General features: G+C 38.8%; 1 protein-coding gene across 27 annotated transcripts in view; it reads left to right on the plus strand.

Moving 5' to 3' along the window:
* The window catches only part of MYT1L (myelin transcription factor 1 like), a 313,684-nt gene that overhangs the window by 214,759 nt on the left and 79,827 nt on the right, over positions 1-19,098 (plus strand). For 16 of the 27 annotated variants that reach the window (XM_021293590.2, XM_021293592.2, XM_021293594.2 and 13 more), the window contains one exon: positions 13,813-14,790. The exons of 2 other annotated variants lie outside the window; for them this stretch is intronic. In XM_021293590.2, the coding sequence (XP_021149265.1) occupies positions 13,813-14,790 (978 nt within the window). The remainder of the gene's footprint in view (positions 1-13,812; positions 14,791-19,098) is intronic. 9 more of the 27 variants (XM_021293593.2, XM_065055998.1, XM_021293596.2 and 6 more) reach the window with 1 other exon arrangement.

The raw sequence follows: 19,098 nt of genomic DNA on the forward strand, positions 1-19,098 counted from the left end.
GGAATCAATGGCTCAGCTGAAGTGCATCTATATGAATGTGCGCAGCGTGGACAACAAACTGGAGGAGCTGGAAGCCCTTGTGAGGCAGAAAAACTATTATTTAATTGCCATCACAGAAACATGGTGGGATGACTCCCATAACTGGAGCGCTGCAATGTATGGCTATAAACTCTTCAGAAGGGATAGGCAAGGAAGGAGGGGAGGTGGGGTAGCCATGTATGTTAGGGAGGGTTTTGATTGTCTGGAACTTGAGGAGGGTGATGATAAGGTCGAGTGTCTATGGGTGAGAATCAAGGGGATGGGCAACAAGGGGGGCATCCTGATGGGATTCTGTTACAGACCACCCAACCAGAATGAAGTGGCAGATGAAATGTTCTGCAGGCAGCCGGGATAAGTCTACCAGTCGCTAGCCCTTGTTCTTATGAGGGACTTCAACCTACCAGATGTCTGCTGGAAGCACAACACAGCAGAGAGGAAGCAGTCTAGGAGTCTCCTGCAATGCATGGAAGACAACTTCCTAACGCAGCTGGTCAGTGAGCCTACCAGGGAATAAGCCCCGCTGGATCTGTTGTTTGTAAATAGAGAAGGACTCGTGGGCAACGTGTTGGTTGGAGGTCACCTTGGGCATAGTGATCATGGCATGATGGAGTTTTCTACTCTTGGAGAAGTTAGAAGGGTGGTCAGCAGAACTGCTGCTTTGGACTTCCAAAGGGCAGACTTTGACCTGTTCAGAAGGTTGGTTGGCAGAGTCGTTTGGGAGACAGTCCTGAAGGACAGAAGAGGCCAGGAAGGCTGGTCTGCCTTCAAGAACATAATCTTAGAGGCACAGGCTGTCCCTGTGTGCTGGAAGGCGAGCCAACGGGGAAGAAGGCCGGCCTGGCTGAGTAGAGAGGTGCAGCTGGAATTTTGGAATAAAAAGAGAATTTATAACCTTTGGAAGGAGGGACAGGTCACTCAAGAGGAATACAAGAACTCTGTGAGGTTATGCAGGGAGAAAATCAGAAGGACCAAAGCCCAACTAGAGCTGAGTCTGGCCACCGCTGTGAAAGGCAACAAGAAATGTTTCTATAAACATATCAGCAACAAAAGGAGGACTAAGGAGAATTTCCATCCCCTGATGGATGAGGGCAGAAACATAGTGACAGAAGATGAGGGAAAGGCTGAGGTCCTAAATGCCTTCTTTGCCTCAGTCTTTAATAGTCAGAACAGTTATACTCTAGGCACCCAGGCCCCTGAGCCAGAAGACAGGGATGGGAAGCAGAATGAAGCCCCAATAATCCAAGGGGAAATGGTTAGCGACCTGCTACACCACTTGGACACTCACAAGTCTGTGGGGCCAGATGCAATACACCCAAGGGTGCTGAGGGAGGTGGCGGAGGTGATCACTAAATCACTTTCCATTATCTACCAGCAATCTTGGCTAACTGGGGATGTCCTGGTTGACTGGAAGTTGGCTAATGTGATGCCCATCTACAGGAAGGGTCAGAAGGACAATCTGGGGAACTACTGACCTGTCAGTTTAACCTCGGTGCTGGGCAAGGTCATGGAGCAGATGATCTTGAGTGACATCACACAGCACATACAAGAGAACCATATTATCAGGCCCAGTCAACATGGGTTTATGAAAGGCAAGTCTTGTTTGACCAAGCTGATCTCTTACTATGACAAGATGACCCAACTAGTAGATGAGGGAAAGGCTATGGATGTTGTGTACTTAGATTCAGGAAGGCCTTTGACACCATATCCCACAGCATTCTCCTGAAGAAGCTGGCAGCTCATGGCCTGGATGGGTGTACTCTGCAATGGATGAAGAACTGGCTGGAGGGCTGGGCCCAAGTAGTTGTGGTGAACAGAGCCAAATCCTGTTGGCAGCCGGTCACAAGTGGTGTTCCCCAGGGCTCAGTATTGGGGCCAGTTCTGTTAAATCTCTTCATCAACGATCTGGATGAGAGGATGGAGTGCATCTTTAGTGAGTTCACAGATGACATCAAATTGGGTGGGAGTGTTGATCTGCTGAAGGGCCAAACAGAGGGATCTGGACCAGCTGGATCGTTGGGCTGAGGCCAGTTGTATGAGGTTCAACAAGGCCAAGTGCTGAGTTCTGCACTTGAGTCACAACAACCCCAGGCAGTGCTGCAGACTTGGGGAAGAGTGGCTACCTGGCAGAGAGGGATCTAGGGGTGTTGATTGAGAGCTGGCTGAACATGAGCCAGCAGTGTGCCCAGGTGGCCAAAATGACCAACAGCATCCCGGCTTGTATCAGGAATGTTGTGGCCAGGAGGACTAGAGAAGTGATTGTGCCACTGTACTCAGCACTGGTGAAGCCCCACCTTGAATCCTGTGTTCAGTTTTGGGCCCCTCATCATAAGAAAGAAATTGAAATACCAGAGAAAGTTCAGAGAAGGGCAACAAAGTTGCTGAGGGACCTGGAGCACAAGTCTTATGAGGAGTGGTTGAGGGAACTGGGGTTGTTTAGCTTGGAGAACATGAGCCTGAGGAGAGACCTTATCGCTGTCTGCAACTACCTGAAAGGAGGTTGTAGCATGGAGGGTGTTGGCCTCTTCTCCCAAGTAGCAAGTGGTAGGTCAAGAGGAGATGGCCTCAAGATGTGCCAGGTGAGGTTTAGATTAGATATTAGGAAAAAAATTCTTCACGGAAAGGATTGTCAGGCTGCCCAGGGGAGTGGTGGAGTCACCACCCTTGGAGGTGTTTAAAAGATGTATAGACAAGGGTCTTAGGGACATGGTTTAGTTCTAGAGTTAGGTTAGGTTATGGTTGGACTCCATGATCCTGAGGTCTCTTCCAGCCAAAATGATTCTATGATTCTATGATTCTGTGATCCTATGATCCTATGATTCTATACTATGAAGAAAATTCACTTAATCTGAAACAAAACCAGGACAACCCCAGGCCTAGAATCTCTTGAGACTTACATGGCAGATAGGTGGAGAACTTCTTGAGGCTGGAGCTGTTTTGGTGCACATAGAAGCAGAGCCTTGAACAGTTGGTCATTGTTAGAGTTTAGACATCTCCCAGTTTTAAGCCACAAATGAGCATAGATGTAGTTGTATCACCAAGAGTAATAGAAATGTGACTGTTCCTTTCTGTACAACATGCCACATGAGAAACCCAATCTGAAAGTGATGTAGATATTGCTACTACTATTAATAAGATTTTGTTGAAGTGCTTCATATCAAAATGCCCACCAAAGATGAGTATGAGTTTTAGAACAAATTTGTCTTGATGGCCAGAGGGCCTTCTGACACAGAAATGGAAACAATTAAGTTCCAAGTGTAAAAGGGAGTACAGGATTTAAGCAGGAAAAAAAAAAAAAAAAAGAATGAAAGAATGTAGAAAGACATAAAGATGTGAAAGCTGCAGTCTAGAATCTGCATTATGCAGAATCTTTAAAATAACAGTAAAAAGGCATTAAGAAAGAAGGGTAATTTTGCAGTATTGCTGATGATCATGGCTAGAGAAAATATCCACACACACAGCTGATGCGACACAGTACATTTATTTTCTGTTGCTATATTTTTCCCTCCCTAATATGGGAGCACTTTCCTACACTTCATGATTTGATGTAACTTACTGTGTCTTTATACCATACTGATGGAATTTTGTATAATTGTCATTAGTAGAATCAGAACTATACAGATGCAGAGCACTTTTGAAAACCTCACCAGTAAGTGTTCACTCTCTGAATCTTTTTATAATATGGAAGACCAGGATTATTAAACCTGACATGATCTGTGGAGAAGATATGAGTGATGAGCCAAAATTACTATTTAGAAGTGCATAACTAAAAGTAATAGCAATGTGTTCATTAAAGGAATAATACAAATATTTGGCAAATGTGTGTTTTGCTTGAAATCTGCATATTGCACTTCGCTGAGAAGACAGGTAGCATGGAAATAATTTGCACAGTTTATCTGAGGTTTAGGAAAAGATTCGATGCAGTTCCATTTGATAAATTAATTTTGATGTCATAAAACACAAAACAGCACCAGGGAAAAGTTCATGTTGAATAGGTTAATTCCATTGCCTCTTAAGTAGCTCAGGTAATTCAGTGTGCAGAAACTTAAGTTAATGAGACTAGAGCCTCAAGTAATCATACAAAGTGCAATTGTAAGTGAACAATATTTTAGGATGATTTCGGTATGAATCACCTGATAAATACTTGAAGAAAAGAAATAAAAACAAAAATGATTTCAGGGAGAAGTAGGGGTACTGACTTTATCTCGTGTATATTACATTTGCCAGTGAACTGCGGCAAAACAAGTTCTGAGCTGAATCATCCTAAGACCAGACTGAGACTCAGGTTTTAGTTTTGTACAGTGTAAGATTATCTCTGTATCTATGTGTGTGCATGTATCTTGGAAAACTGACTTCTGTGGTTATTTGTTTGACTGATCCACTTTGTTGTTTCTCTGAGACAGAGTAAGAGTTTCAGCAGAGATGTAATGCACGGAGCTTGTGCTGCTATAGTCAATTTAGGTGCTGTGAGGGTGGCTACGAAGCCACTGTCACAATAGCTGACAGGTGTGTCTTCAGTTGGAAATACATACAAATGTGTATGTAAATATGTAGGTGGTTACCTTTGTCCAGCAAAAGTTTTCCTTTTATTAGATACAAGCTTTCATCCTCAGGACAGATGTCTCAGTGCAGATCTGAAAAGCACTGGGAAATCACTCATAGAAAGGAGGAGATGACAATTTCTAAAAAGGTGACACTGTGTGTTCTTTAGGTGGACAGGTAGTTGGAACAACCTCAGTGGAAATGCCTTTGCAGATGCCATAGTCACAGAAAAAGGTGGTTTACGTCTGTTACCATAGCTCTCTGGTACTCTAATCTCCATCTTAGACATTTCCAATCTCCTAGGCCTTGTACACGTAGTGTAGATGGCAAATAAACACAAGATAATAAAGAATCTTTCTAGCTAGCTAGGAGATAGCTGCACCACTGAGTCACCATTTTCTGTTTTTTGAGGTCCACTGTAAACGTGTTGTTGACTGACTGGAGTAGCATGGTTAAAAGAAGAGGTTCCCATTTGCCTTACTCATTTTTTTAAAGCTACTGTTAACAGAGTTCTTTCCATCAATCCAAACTTACAGTTTCTCGTGCCTGTTCCCCATCTCTTCAATCACAGAAATCAAAGACTGTATCCATGTGAGTGAATGAATCATGCTATTGTCCACCCATTTAATGTTGAATTCAACGGTTGCATGACTTGAGTCCATACAGCTGAGCTTTTGCCTTCCAAAATAGGACCATCACATTCAAACTCCTTCTTGGGAGTGGTCCCTCACCAGCACCTCTGCACCGTATCTGGACATTGTTGGAAGGATGACGAGTCACTCAAGTCAAAATCATGCCAGGGCTTTACTAAGCATTTAGCAGTGTGAATAATCACATGCCACTGCTTGGTCTGGTGTTTTGTCCCTCAGTAGCTTATACTATAATGGCTATAACCAGAGGCAAAGCACCCTTTGTATTTACTTTCTCATGAAAAGGTGGGAAATGAGGGAAATTCAGATGAAGAAGCTGGATGAGGAGATAAGAAAAATTATAATTAAAAGCTTTACATTTCAGATGAAAACTGGCAGTTGTGCACATTGAAGTCTTTGTCCTTCCAGACCCCTTGATGCAGAACTCTTTGATGGGGTAGAAGGAGAGACAAGAAGAAGAAATTTCATGGATATTATATTTAGCAGTTCTCTCATCCTCTAGAATGGCAGTGATGTCTGCCTCTGTCCCCTCGGCCAGCCAGGTCAGATTATTATCAAAGTACAAACAAGCTTCCTTTGATAATCGAACACAACCAAAAATAAGTAATTACACTTCTAATGGAGATCAGACTCATCCAATAAGCTATAACTCACTCCATGTAATGCATGCAATCACAAGCATCCATCACATTCAAAGCATCTACACTACCCCATCCACAACCATATTTCCCCATATAACTTTTGCTCTGTCTGCAACCTAAAGGTAACTCCCTTTGGGTAGCTCCTTCATTCCCTCTGGCCTATGATTCCTACTGTGTCATACTAAAGATATTGTTGAATTTCAGCAAGGAGCAATTTGAAAGTTCTGAGTAAAAGAAATTGGGATAGGGTTCATACCCTCAATATCACTTATAACCAATCAAGAGAAGTAGTCACTTTTAGGGAATAATTCAGCCAATCTACTTTAGATACCTATCTTGGGATGAGACAAGTCACATCCCAGGATGCATATTATTGTCCACTGCCTATAAATGCAGTCTAGATGTCTAGTTCATTTGGAGACATGTTCAATATGGGCATCTGCATTGAGTCAGAGATGTGAACTGAAACAAAACCAGTGAGAAAGGATTATGAATCCCTATAGCAACAGTTTCCAACCTGTCTTGTTCAGAGATTTGTATGTGAGAAAGAAAATGTTAGTTAATGAAGCAAAAATGTGTTCTTCAGGCTGCGTCCTTTGGACAGCAATGATCAAGAAGAAGAGTATAGGTAGGGGTCACTGTCTCCTGAACACCATTCGGAGTAGCCCCATGAGATGTGCTGTATCAAGAGCTGTCTGAGTGGGTGTTCTCCCATCACTGCAGCTGGTCCTGTGCTCCCCTGCTGTCTCCCTGCTGTATCTCCATATCTGGAGAACAGCTTTGCATTCCTCATTGCCTGCTGCCCTGCTGAGCTGTGGAAACCTGAGAGAAAGCAAGGAACTGCCATACTCCAGTGAGTCACTGTAAGGCTATGAGACAGAATATCTCCCCTCCCTCATGTAGACTTCCTGGGGAGAAAAAGTAGGATGAAATGAATACCCATCCTCAGCTAAAGCCATCTCATTATCTGCCCAGACAGAAGGAAGTCAGGTTAAAACACTTAAGGGCTGCCTGAGCCTAATTCTCCAGGAAGCATGGACCACATGGGGATGGCTGCCTAAACTGTACCGCCCTTGCAGACCCAGCATATCCACTGCTAATTACAGAAAATCTCAGCGAATTCTTTCTTAAACCTAAACATATGCCAAGTACTGCAGATACTACAAACCAAACAAGCTAGCTTCATACCAACCAGGACCTTATCTACTTGAAGGGATGCCTGCAGGTAACCGAAAAGTATTTTCTGCTCTCTCTGTGGTAGAAAAAAAATCCCCAGCATATTCATTACCTTTTGACTTTTTTGAAAGAATGTTTGTCTGTCAGGATGAAAAGAAGGGAGATTGTAACCAGAAGGCTGTGAAAAGTGATTATTCCTCTTTATTCAGCACTTACCCTATTGTATGTGGAGCACTAGATCCAGTTTGGGGCTCATCAGTAAAATAAAGCATTGAAATACTGGAGTCCAGTGGTGAATAACCAAGATGATTAAAGAGCTAGAGCACATGATGTACAAAGAGAGACTGGAAAAAAAAGGTTTTTTCTCTGTGAGGAGGAGAATGCTAAGGGGAGATCCTATTCCTGTCTTCAGCTATGTGTGTGGAGAGCAGAGAGAAAATGAAGGTGTTCAGTGACAGAGTAAGAGGCAACAGACACAAGTTGTAACAAGAGAAATACCATTTAGAAATGAGGATGGAATTTTTCACCTCAATGGTGGTCAAATGCTGGAACAGATTTCCCAGAGATGCTGTGGTATCTCCATCCTGGAAGATACTAAAAACTGGACTGACAGGACAGGGCCCTGAGAATCTGCTCTAAGCTGGCCCTTTTTTGAGCGAGGTTTTGACTAGATAGTCTCCAGAAGTCCCTTCCACCCTCAGCTACCCCGTGATTCCTTGGCAGGAGTGCAATGTAAGATGGCATGGGAGATGCTCTAAGATTAAAGAAAGCCAAGCAGCACCTTGAGGTGAAAAGACAAAATCTTAAATGGAGCATATTGGCCTGAGCCAGAATGTAGGTAATTTTTAAGCAGCTGTTTCAGTCTTGTCACTTGAAGCAAAATTACCACAGTCATGATCTTGCCAAAGGAGTTGTCAGATATCTTCAGATGCCTTTCCAAAACTGTACTGATACAGGTAGTTCATAGGGACTTAGGGTGCAAAAACATGGATGAATAACAAATGACCTAATTTTTTAAAATGCGTTGTTTCACCATTCTTCTGGATTATCTGTTGTGTTCTCTCTTTGTCCAAATTCCTGCCTGATTCTATAATGTTAATAGGAATAACCCAAGTAAGAACATCTATATTCTAGCAATATTTTATGTGAGTATTTGTAGATCATGTTGCTGTTCATACAAATCTGATGTAGGCAGAGGCATAATAACAGGTTGTAAGGATGGCATAAGCAAAGAAAAAAGAGTATTTCAGAGTATTGACTGTATACAAACACCTGTGCATTTAGATGAGAATACACCAATTTGTACATAAAAGTAAATCTTCAAAAATGCTATGACAAAATAATTTATTAATATTCATAGTTTCTATTTAAAATATTTTAATTGAAAAAAAAAAAAAAAAGAAAAAAAAGAAGGAATGCTTTACATGTCAGTAATCACTCCACAACAGGAAAGAAGTTCGGATCTGTTAGGATCGCTTTTAGTTCTTAGAGGGGGGAAAAAGCAAATTAGTACTTAATTTTCCAGTGAGCAAAACCAGATAAAAGGTTGAACCCATAGAAAATGAAAAGATCAGAATGTAACAGGGAAAAAAACATGGTAAGAAAAGACACAGCAAGCCAGCAAATTATGTACAACATTTTAAAGTCTGTATGGGTTTGCTCTGTGGTCCTCACTCCTACTTTATAATACTGAATCCTACTGTGAAGTGCCATGTTCTTTAGCTCAGACTTTCCTTGCCATGCTTAATGACTTCTACTCTTATTTTACTTTGAGCATTGGTTATTAGTTGAATACTGTAATTATTGTAGGAGACTCTAAACAGTAAATCCCAGTATTATAACTGTAATAAGTAGGTGTAGCAGGCTGAGGGGAAAGAGTGAAAAAAAAAATAGATATAATGGGATAATTAAAGTGCATCGAATAAATAGGTGAACAATTAACTTTTTCTTTTGGCTTTCATTAGGTAGTATAAGGTCTATAAACACTCGACTACTGTGAAGACAAACTGCTTGGGTCTTTACTTAGAGTGCTTGCAGTATAAAAGAACTCCAAGCACTTTGGCATGGATGAAGAAAGAAATGCACATGGTTAACTCCAGTGCATCCCTGAAATAGGCATATTTGAAGGCCTGGGCTCTGATCCAAATCCCATGTCAGCAGGAGTGTTATAGACTTTTAGAGACCTTGCTTAGGCCCTTGGAGAGGTACATGGGTGCTCCATTTCTTCATTGTGGACTGGAGAAGTTGTTGAGAGCCGATTTTTCCATCTCTTCAGTTTCCTCACTTGTAAGATTTTCCCAGAGTGGAAGGCAATGTACAAACAATCCCCTGCCCCATGCATTCCTCCAACTTTCTAAGATTTGGGATTCATTTTTGCCAACATTGTCTTGCTAAATATTTCTCATAGACCAGATTGTAATGTGGAGATGTATGCATGCACCTCCCTTTACAGTTTAGAAGGAGAAAAATGGTGATGCACTAGTATCACATGCTGAGCACTCAGGGACTGACAAGGGCAGTAGCAAGAGCAGTGAAGTGTTTTAAAACAGGCAATGCTGCCTGGATAATGAAACTATCCATCTGTATGACCACATATAGGTTTAGCGTGTTAGCCATAATGTTTTCCTGTGTTTGGGAGAAAGTGAGTGATTTGATACACAAACCACCGATTTTGAAAGTCTGAAGTCTTTGGCCTTTGGTAGGAATGTCACTGCAATCGCTGAAGTATCATTGCCTCTCTCTGCAGAATCTCTCAAACTAAATTCTGTGTATTTTCCTTTCCAAAAAGAAGGTGCTGTTTTGCATGACTCCCTACATGAAAAACGGCAAGCCATTTCTTGTGCCAAAAAATGTTTCAATATGGATGTGATAGGAACAAAGAGAGGAAACAATCAACGATGTAGAGGCTGTAGTCATTCGCCAGTGACTCCCGATATGACATGGCAAGAGTCACTCAACTTCTCTGTGTCTCAATTTCCCATCTGTAAAATGACATTAAAATACCTACCTCACAGGGGTGTTGTGAGGCTTTTTAAAACAATGTTTGTAAAGTGCTTTGAGATCCTTGGATGAAAGATACAATAAGAAATCAAATTATTCACTTTTTATAGTGCAATACAAGAATGCACTTCTGTTGAGATGGCTAAAAGCTTCCAGTTCTTTATAACTATTCCACATACTCTTCACAATAATTTCCCTCCTTTCATGTATTATATCTGCTGGGAGATAAAAAGAACAAAATTTGCGATCAAATGTCGTAGTATTGTGCAGATGAGGGCCAAAATAATCTGATATTCTTTCTAAACTGTGCTATGTATTCCTTGTCCATACAATTCTAAAGCTACCAGGAAAAGGATATATTCTAAGTTTGTCTGTTCTTCACCTAAAAAGGCTAACTTGTTTCTTTTGAGACAAACTCAGCCTCTTTGCCCAATAGAAAACTGTAATTTGGGTCAATGGTTACAAAATTTATGTAAGGGGTAAAGTAGGTGTTATAGTCCTGTACACTTTGCATTCATTTAACAGTCATTAAATGGCACAGTGAAGTTACCAAGTTAAAGATTAAATCTTAGCAATCATAGAAATGCAAAATGAAAGCAAGATTAGATTTTACAGAGGTGAATCAAAGAAAATGCACTTAGGTTCATGTAGAGCTACTAGGCTAACATACTTTCTAGAAGACCCTTAACACAAAGTAATTCAGTACGTAAAATTTCAGTTTAATTAACAGGTGACACAGGTGCTTCACCAGAGCAGGCTCAGAATCCAACAAGCTGTTATTGAGGAGATGACATGGTATACACAAATATCCCTTTCATTAAAATCAACTGGTGCATGGGGGTAAGAAATGGTTGTTAAAGAAAGGAGATGCAAGAAAAGGCTAAAAATTAAAAAAGGAGCAATTAAACTTGACTGAAGTATTTTGTTTTGCTGCCCCTCTCATCTAGGATTCATGCTTTACACTTTTTCTCCCCCACCACCTTTTTTTCTTCTTTTTAGGATTGAAGGAGCAGGAGAACTGAAAAGGATATAACCAAACAAACAGAATAAATAAATATTATAGTTACAGCTTTCACCCAGCTTCACCTACTCAAAAGGAATTTACATGTCTTCACTCACATAGTACGTGATTCATATTTTGACTTTTCACTGTAGTGCAGGCAAAGTATAACATATTCCTCCCATTGGTGATCATTTACATGATTCTCATTCGTATAAAAAGAAACACAAAACCTCTTTTTTCAAACCAAAGCCTTAAACTTTTCACATACAAAAGCTGACCCAAAATAGTCACTGACTACCTGGACAGTTCTCTGGATGGCTTGAGAAAATAGATTTTTTTTCCTACTCTTTATTTCAGTATCCTGTTAGAGCTAGATGTGGAGCAGTGTTTGTAGATATCTCATCCTAAACTTGAAGGAACTGGCAATCTTGGAGCTATAGCTCACTGCTTCTTTAATTACTCTGATGTTCCTTCTGCTACATCCGACTGCCCATCAGACATAGTTACAACAAGCACCCTATAAAGGCAGCAGTTTGTATTGAACAGTCTTCTTGGCATCAAGTTTTATCCTTAATATTTAAAGTGGGATTTGTTTGTATGTTTCACTTTAGAAAATTATTATTAGTGTATTTAAACATTTACTTTTTAAATAGTACAAACTAATTATCCTTCTTCTATGTAGTCATTCAAGATGGAAATTTTTCAAACAGGAACTGTAAATGGCATCCCTTAATTTTACACTGAAAATCTGATACTCTGGTGTTGAGGGACTGAAATTTAAATATGAATTATGATTGTCTTGAGAACAAGAGCAACTAAAATAAAACCACCTTTGATGATGAACAGGTAACCCACTATTGAATTGGAATATCTTGTCATGTAAAAATACCATACATCCTTCCCTATTAATCATCTTCACACTGTACCCAGGTAGATAATATATACTGTATACATGTTATGATTGAAACATTTTCTTTCCATAGATGTAGCCTAGTCATCTACCAGTTCTGCTGCTTAACTACAGCCTACTATCATCCCAGGATCCCTAACCACTGTGTAGAGGAATACTATCTTGTGGCTGAAATATTAATTATTGTGCTGTTGAGCTTTGTTTTTAAAACTCTGATTCACTATTTTGTCCATTGACGAAAAAAAATATTTTTATCAAAAATTATTTCTTGTGATCAAAATGTTAGTGTACAAGCCACCTACTACCAGAAATTTCGCGCTTTGTTTAAGCCAAAACATAGAAGTCACATTTTAGAAAGTGCTGCTTATTTAGGTGTACCAGTGTTGAAAGAACATCTGAGCTGAAAAGTTACTATTTGATGGACTAGCTCTTGAGCAGGTGTTAATTGTCCTAGCTCTACTGGTTTATTTCCATTTGCACCAGCTGAAAAACTGGCCTAGCATATCAATTTAATGACAGATTTAGGAACTTTCTTTTCCAGTTGTGATTCAAAACATGTAAATATTGCTTGAGTAGCCAATTACCAAAATATAATTTATGAGATGTTCATGAGTAAATAATGATGAATGTATGTCTGTTTTAAGAATGGGTCTAAGAATGACATAACTTCTGAGTCAACATGAGATATAAGAAGATGCTCTCTGGATGAAATTAATCTGACCAAATACAGATATCTTTAAAGTAGACATCTACTCTGAGTTCCTTTGTTGTCAATTAAGAGAAACAGGTACTTCTAGTAGTTATTAATTTTATTCTCAAGAATATATCTTAACTAGATCAGGTGGACTGTATCCTTAAAGTGTCTGCTTCTCTTACTGGCTAAGGGTGGGAACATCAAATATCTTACTCGGACATAGATGTCTGCCTTGTTCATGTCTAAAGTTAGGTAAGATGAATCTCATCCTCAGGGCCTCGTGTTGGCTCCATCTTATTCACTTATCCCTCTGTTACTCAACAGTAACTAAAACAAAGCTAAGTAAAATGTGGTAACTCTGCACCAGTATGTTACAATACACAGGACAGTAGATAAGAGCCCTATCCTACATCTACCACCATATAATTTGGGCTGGCCTATTTACTTAAAATTATATTGTGCATATAATTGCTTCTATCTTCCTTTGATGTAACAACTCTCTTGAAATTCTTACCTCTCCACAGTTTGCATAGTTAAACTGAGACATTTTGATTTCTGCTGATGAATCCACTAAGTAAAATGCCATTTTGATCTTTGCGTATAATTATTGGTTATCTAGTGTTAATGGTGTGTATGATGCTAAAAAAGTGACATTTTTCTGCTTGGTGTGTATTCTTTCTCTTTTGGTGAATGACATTCATCAGTAAGAGAATAAATCCAGTAGCACTCACTCCTTTGCCACCTACCATATCTACAGGAGTGAGAAAAGTTGGAAACCACAGCAATTATGTCATATCAGTAATAAGATTGTAATAAACCACATAAAACTGTAAATATAGAAGTGAAAAGAGAAACATAAGTATTTATGCCATAATATTTAGCAGTAGAACTAATTAGCATTTTGATTACCTTTTTCTTATCAGTGCTGGGAAAGAAATTCATCTGAATAACAAATAAACAGAAATAGCCTTATGGACTAAAGAGAAATTCACTTCACATGGGCCTTAGTGTTATAGAATTACTGTATGATTAACAATATTTGACATGCAGTTTATTTTCTGTCCGTGTGATTGCAACAACAGTTCCAATTGTAGCCACTTTTTTCTTTTCTTTTCCTTTTTCTTTCTTTCTTTGTTTCTTTGTTTCTGTTTTTTATGCAGAAGACCATCAAATGAATTGTCACAATACTCGAATAATGCAAGACACAGAAAAAGACGATAACAATAATGATGAGTATGATAATTACGATGAACTGGTGGCCAAGTCATTGTTAAATCTTGGCAAAATTGCAGAGGATGCAGCATACAGAGCCAGGACAGAATCAGAAATGAACAGCAATACATCTAATAGTCTGGAAGATGATAGTGACAAAAATGAAAATATTGGTCGGAAAAGTGAGCTGAGTTTAGATTTAGACAGTGATGTTGTTAGGGAAACAGTGGACTCCCTTAAGTTATTAGCACAAGGACATGGTGTAGTGCTTTCAGAAAACATTAATGACAGAAATTATGCAGACAATACTTCACAGCAAGATAATAGGAATATGAACTTTGTAATGCTAGGGAAGCCTGTGAACAATGGACTTACGGAAAAAATGGTGGAGGAGAGTGATGAAGAGGTGTGTCTCAGCAGTTTGGAGTGCTTAAGGAACCAGTGTTTTGATCTGGCTAGGAAACTCAGTGAGACAAACCCACAGGAAAGAAATCAACAGCAAAACATGAACACTCGCCAGCATGTCAGGCAAGAAGATGACTTCCAAGGAAGAACACCAGACCGGAATTACTCTGATATGATGAACCTAATGAGGCTTGAAGAGCAGTTGAGCCCCAGATCTAGGACTTTTTCTAGCTGTGCAAAGGAGGATGGTTGTCATGAAAGAGACGATGATACCACCTCTATTACTTCAGATAGGTCTGAAGAAGTGTTTGATATGACAAAAGGTAACTTAACCCTGCTTGAGAAAGCAATTGCTTTGGAAACTGAGAGAGCAAAAGCCATGAGAGAAAAAATGGCAGTGGAAGCTGGAAGGAGGGATAATATGAGATCATATGAGGAACAGTCTCCAAGACACCTTTCTGGAGATGACAGGAAGCCTAAACCCAGTGACGGCCATGTCAAAAAGCCATATTATGGTAAAGGTAATATTTCTATATACCGTATGTTATGTCATGAGAAAGTGTGAGCTGATATGTTAAGTTTTGCATAGATTTCGGAAATGAAGTTACAAATTCCACAAAATGGGGACTTTATTTGCATTGTTGTACTGTGGCATGATTGCAAGATAGCATCATGCTGCGATTATAAAATAAAATAAAATCATTCATTCTGCAGTCTTAGAAATATGTACAGTATTTCAGTGAATATCATTTGGCTAAGTTAAAATATAACTTTTCAGGGAAACAAAACATTTAAATAAGAGATCATGTTGAAAGAGGCAAAGATTTTTCTCAAGTTTTTAATATATTTCATAGTAATAATTAAAAAACAATAAAGGGAATTGCATTGCAAACTATATTGGAGATTGGGGTTTTATGTAGTAGGTAGTCAATCAGCTATGAAGTGCATATTTTACACATTGGATTGGGTAGGTAGCATCATGATTTATAAAATTATCATCAAATGACAGTTATTGATGAAGCCTCTTCCATCTAAAATGTAGAATTGCATGATAGAAATTGAACAGTATCAGAATGACCAATAACATAAGATAGGGGCAGTGACTGCACATTAATTTTCTTAAGATAGTAAGGTAATGGAAACCATTTGCTATGCAAGGCATGGTATGGCCTGGGCTGAGATCAATAGCAATTTCTTTCTTATGTGCATTCCACTTCACTGGTCTCATTCCATTGTGGAAACAGTTAAGGTGCTGCCTTGACCATAATTCAATACAAAAGAAAAAAAAAATAAAAAAAGAACAGACCAAAGGTTACCTTTAGATGCCTTTTAATTTATGGGATTATCATGGTGATGGTGTGTTTATATTACCACACCCCTGTTCAACGTGTCTACATCTGTACGTGTAGGGCCATGTTGTATGAAGTGTTCAATACCTCCTGAGACTCATTGAACACCCCTGATTCCCATTGACTTTAGTGGAATTTGAGGACATGGTATTTATTGGGAGATGCTAAGCAAGGACTGGGCTCATCTTATATTTGCTGAAAAACCGTTTGGTCTCTTTTCTACAACTGAGATGGTGGGCATTTTTCTCCTTTTTGTAAACCCCTGTTTTGAAAGAGTAATACCCTACCATCTGCCTGCAACAGTCAGGTAGGCAGACAACATCTTGGTCCAAGAAAAGTTTTGATCTCTTTTTACAATCCTTAAAGTAATGACCAATCTTTCAGAAAAACATGGAAATTACTGATGTCAAACATTCTTCTGCAATGTAGTTTAGTGAAATCTTGTTTATTTTAAAAACAAATGTATGGTCCAGTGAGAGCTGTAGTAACTTTGGGTATTTGAGGTAGACAACTTTATTTAGTTAGTGTATTACTGCATAGCCATGTGGATGTTGTGCTAAATGTTCACATATGACCTTTTTAGGTACATTTCCTTTTGAATATATGTCTCTATTAAAACCACAGAAAACATGGCAAACCAATATTAATTTTTGAATAGTTTCTTAACTCTAGTGTTGTCCAGCCTTTCCAGGCTATGTATGTCTGGAAAATCATTTGTGCAAATAGATCTGGTGTCCCCAAAAAGACTACGTAATTTCTGACAGTCACAACAATAGGGACTTCTGTTTCAGTAAATTCTAGAGCTTCTTTGCACCATCCTATCTCTTTGGAGCTGCAGGCTGAATTGATCATAGGTCCAAACCCCAGCCAGGGATTAAATATTGTGGTAGTTTAGACCAAGACCCTTTGTGGACTGGATCATTCTACACTTTTTTAATGGAGGAAGAATGAAAAAATACTCCTTCCTAACTTTAAAAAACATAGGAAACATTCTGATAGTTTTTGAGAAATGATGCTTTAAGTAAGACAACTGCTTGTATCATTTGTTCTCAACTCAGACATTATCTTCCAAATACATCTGGAAGAGATACCCATAGAGATGTGTGATACGACTAAGTGGAACCTTTTTGGGTATACAAGTTTGCAGTGAGAACTGTCTCCTGGCTTCAGGAGTTCTGCTTTCAGAGGTTGCTGAAACAACTGTTAAGGGACCACTAACCATTTTTTTCCCTTCCATTTAAAGCCTTCTAAACAGACTTTCTTCTGAAATTTATGAATTTTAAAGCCTTTTGAGTCCTCTGACAACCTTCACTCAGGCAATGTTCACATTGTGGCAAGAAGGCAGAAAATGTTAGAGAATTAAAACTGTGCAATATTTCTCCCAATTAGCAGAAGAGGATTTGCAAAAGATTATCCAGTGTTTTGTATAAAGTTGTGGAAAGTTTAGTTAAATGTCTTCCATTAAAAGCAATGGGAAATTGTGCAAGTATGATTTTATGCAAGTTTTGAAATCATTAAGAATAGTATACAGCATCTTTTCTGACTCATTAGACCATAAAGGCTCTTAAGGATCTGATACGTGCTGTAACTTTACAGCATAGACTTGAATACAGAGGAGGATTTGCTTGACACTTTAGAAGGCAAGTGTCCAGATCCTCAGTTGCTCTAAATTAGAATACCTGCATTGACTTCAGCAGAGTTCTGACAATGTGGAGTAGCTAAAGTTCCTCTAGTTGAAAGTCTCTAAAAAGCCATTATGGTCTATTTACCATCTACATTTTTTGCAGTCCTTGAATATTGTTATATTTACATTATTTATATTTCATTTACATTACTTATGCACTTATGTAATACTTTTACACATCCCAAAGTACTTGACATGAAGAGTTGCTTAGAGTTGTGTATGTATGTAGCTGTGGACTTGCTGTTCTAGTGGTCTCAGCACAGGCCTATCTGGCAGGAATTCAGATCCCTCCTCTGACATTTGCTCCTTCTGTGGCCTTGGGTTTCACTTCTTTATCTCTTTGTTTCAATTTCCTGTCGTATAAGATGATGGTATTTTCAGGAGTGTTGTGATAACTCTATAGCACTTTGGAGACAGATTCATGTGTGTATTTATCGTTAAAGAACATGAAACAAAGAACTGCGTTCTACAGTCAACGTGAAGGTTAAATAAAAGAAAACTTTAATGATTAGAGATTCAATTTACTAAAGACAAGGTTTCAATATAATCTTAAAATTTAGGGAATGGATTAAATACCTGGAGAGTCACTACAATGAGTTAAATAATTTCTTTAAAATGAATGTGTTTTGGAAGAACTTGGAATGCAAAAGCATATATATATATATATAAATATAGATAGATAGATAGATATAAGCTACCAGAGAGAAATCAAAGAAAAATAAGTCCACAGTTGAATGTGAACTCTGGATTGTATTGATTCATGCTGAAAAAAAAATGGGGTTTATGTGAAGTTCTGCAAGTACTAAAATTTCCATTGATTGTACTAATGGTTGCATATGTGGAAGCTGGGATGGAATTTAATGTAAGAAGGACTTAAAGGAAAACAAGTAGCAAAATGTTATTTTCCAGAGATTAAAGCAGAAAGACTGAAGCAGAGTAATGACAAGAGCAGCATAAAATACTTAAATGAGGGTAGCTCTGACTGGGTATTGAAAGGAGGATGGGCAAAAAAATGGAAGGGAGATGTTGGTTGAACTTGAGCCAAAATTCAGGCAGTTAGAGAATCCTGGATTTTATTCCTTAAATCGTAATATGAAAATCAGCAATAGTCTGCAAAACCTGGCAACTGTGGTCGAGATGGATAAGTTGTAATTTGAATCATGTGCCGGGCTGGAAGACTAGGGATGTTATTTTTCAGATGTTCTGTTCAAGGAAACAAAATGATGAAGTATGTGAGAAAGTTCTAGTTCAGGATTAATCTCACCAGCATTTCCACTACATTATTGGAGAAAACCTTATTTTGTTGAAAAAATATGTCTTTTTAGACTTTTCATTGATTTGTAGGCAGAAGCTTCTACAACATTCTAAAAGATTGTTAACCTTTTAAGCATATGAATATTCAAGCATTATATGTGCACGTTTGTAATGGCCCAAATTTACACAACAAGAGATACTTTCAGTAGCTCTGATTACAATGTTTACCCCACCATAACTGATCAAAGAGAAAGGAACATTTGTACAATTTCTACCATTTCATAAGGAATTTAAAGAAAACAAGAGCTGTCTCTTCCATGAGCCTTGGAAAAGGGATTTATTTGTGCTGAATCGTTGAATCATTATGCTAAGGAGCTAGTTTTTCTACTCTCAGGACACTGAACTTCTGTGACAGTACATTTGCAGACCTTCATACATCAGGAAAAAAAAAAGAATGTAAAGAAAGGAAACTCCAACCAAACAGTTTCCAAATGACCTTACACCCTTGAGCTGATGCTTGCCAGAAGAACATTGATTGACAG

This window comes from Columba livia, chromosome 3 (genome assembly GCF_036013475.1).
Source record: "Columba livia isolate bColLiv1 breed racing homer chromosome 3, bColLiv1.pat.W.v2, whole genome shotgun sequence".
NCBI lineage: Eukaryota > Metazoa > Chordata > Aves > Columbiformes > Columbidae > Columba > Columba livia.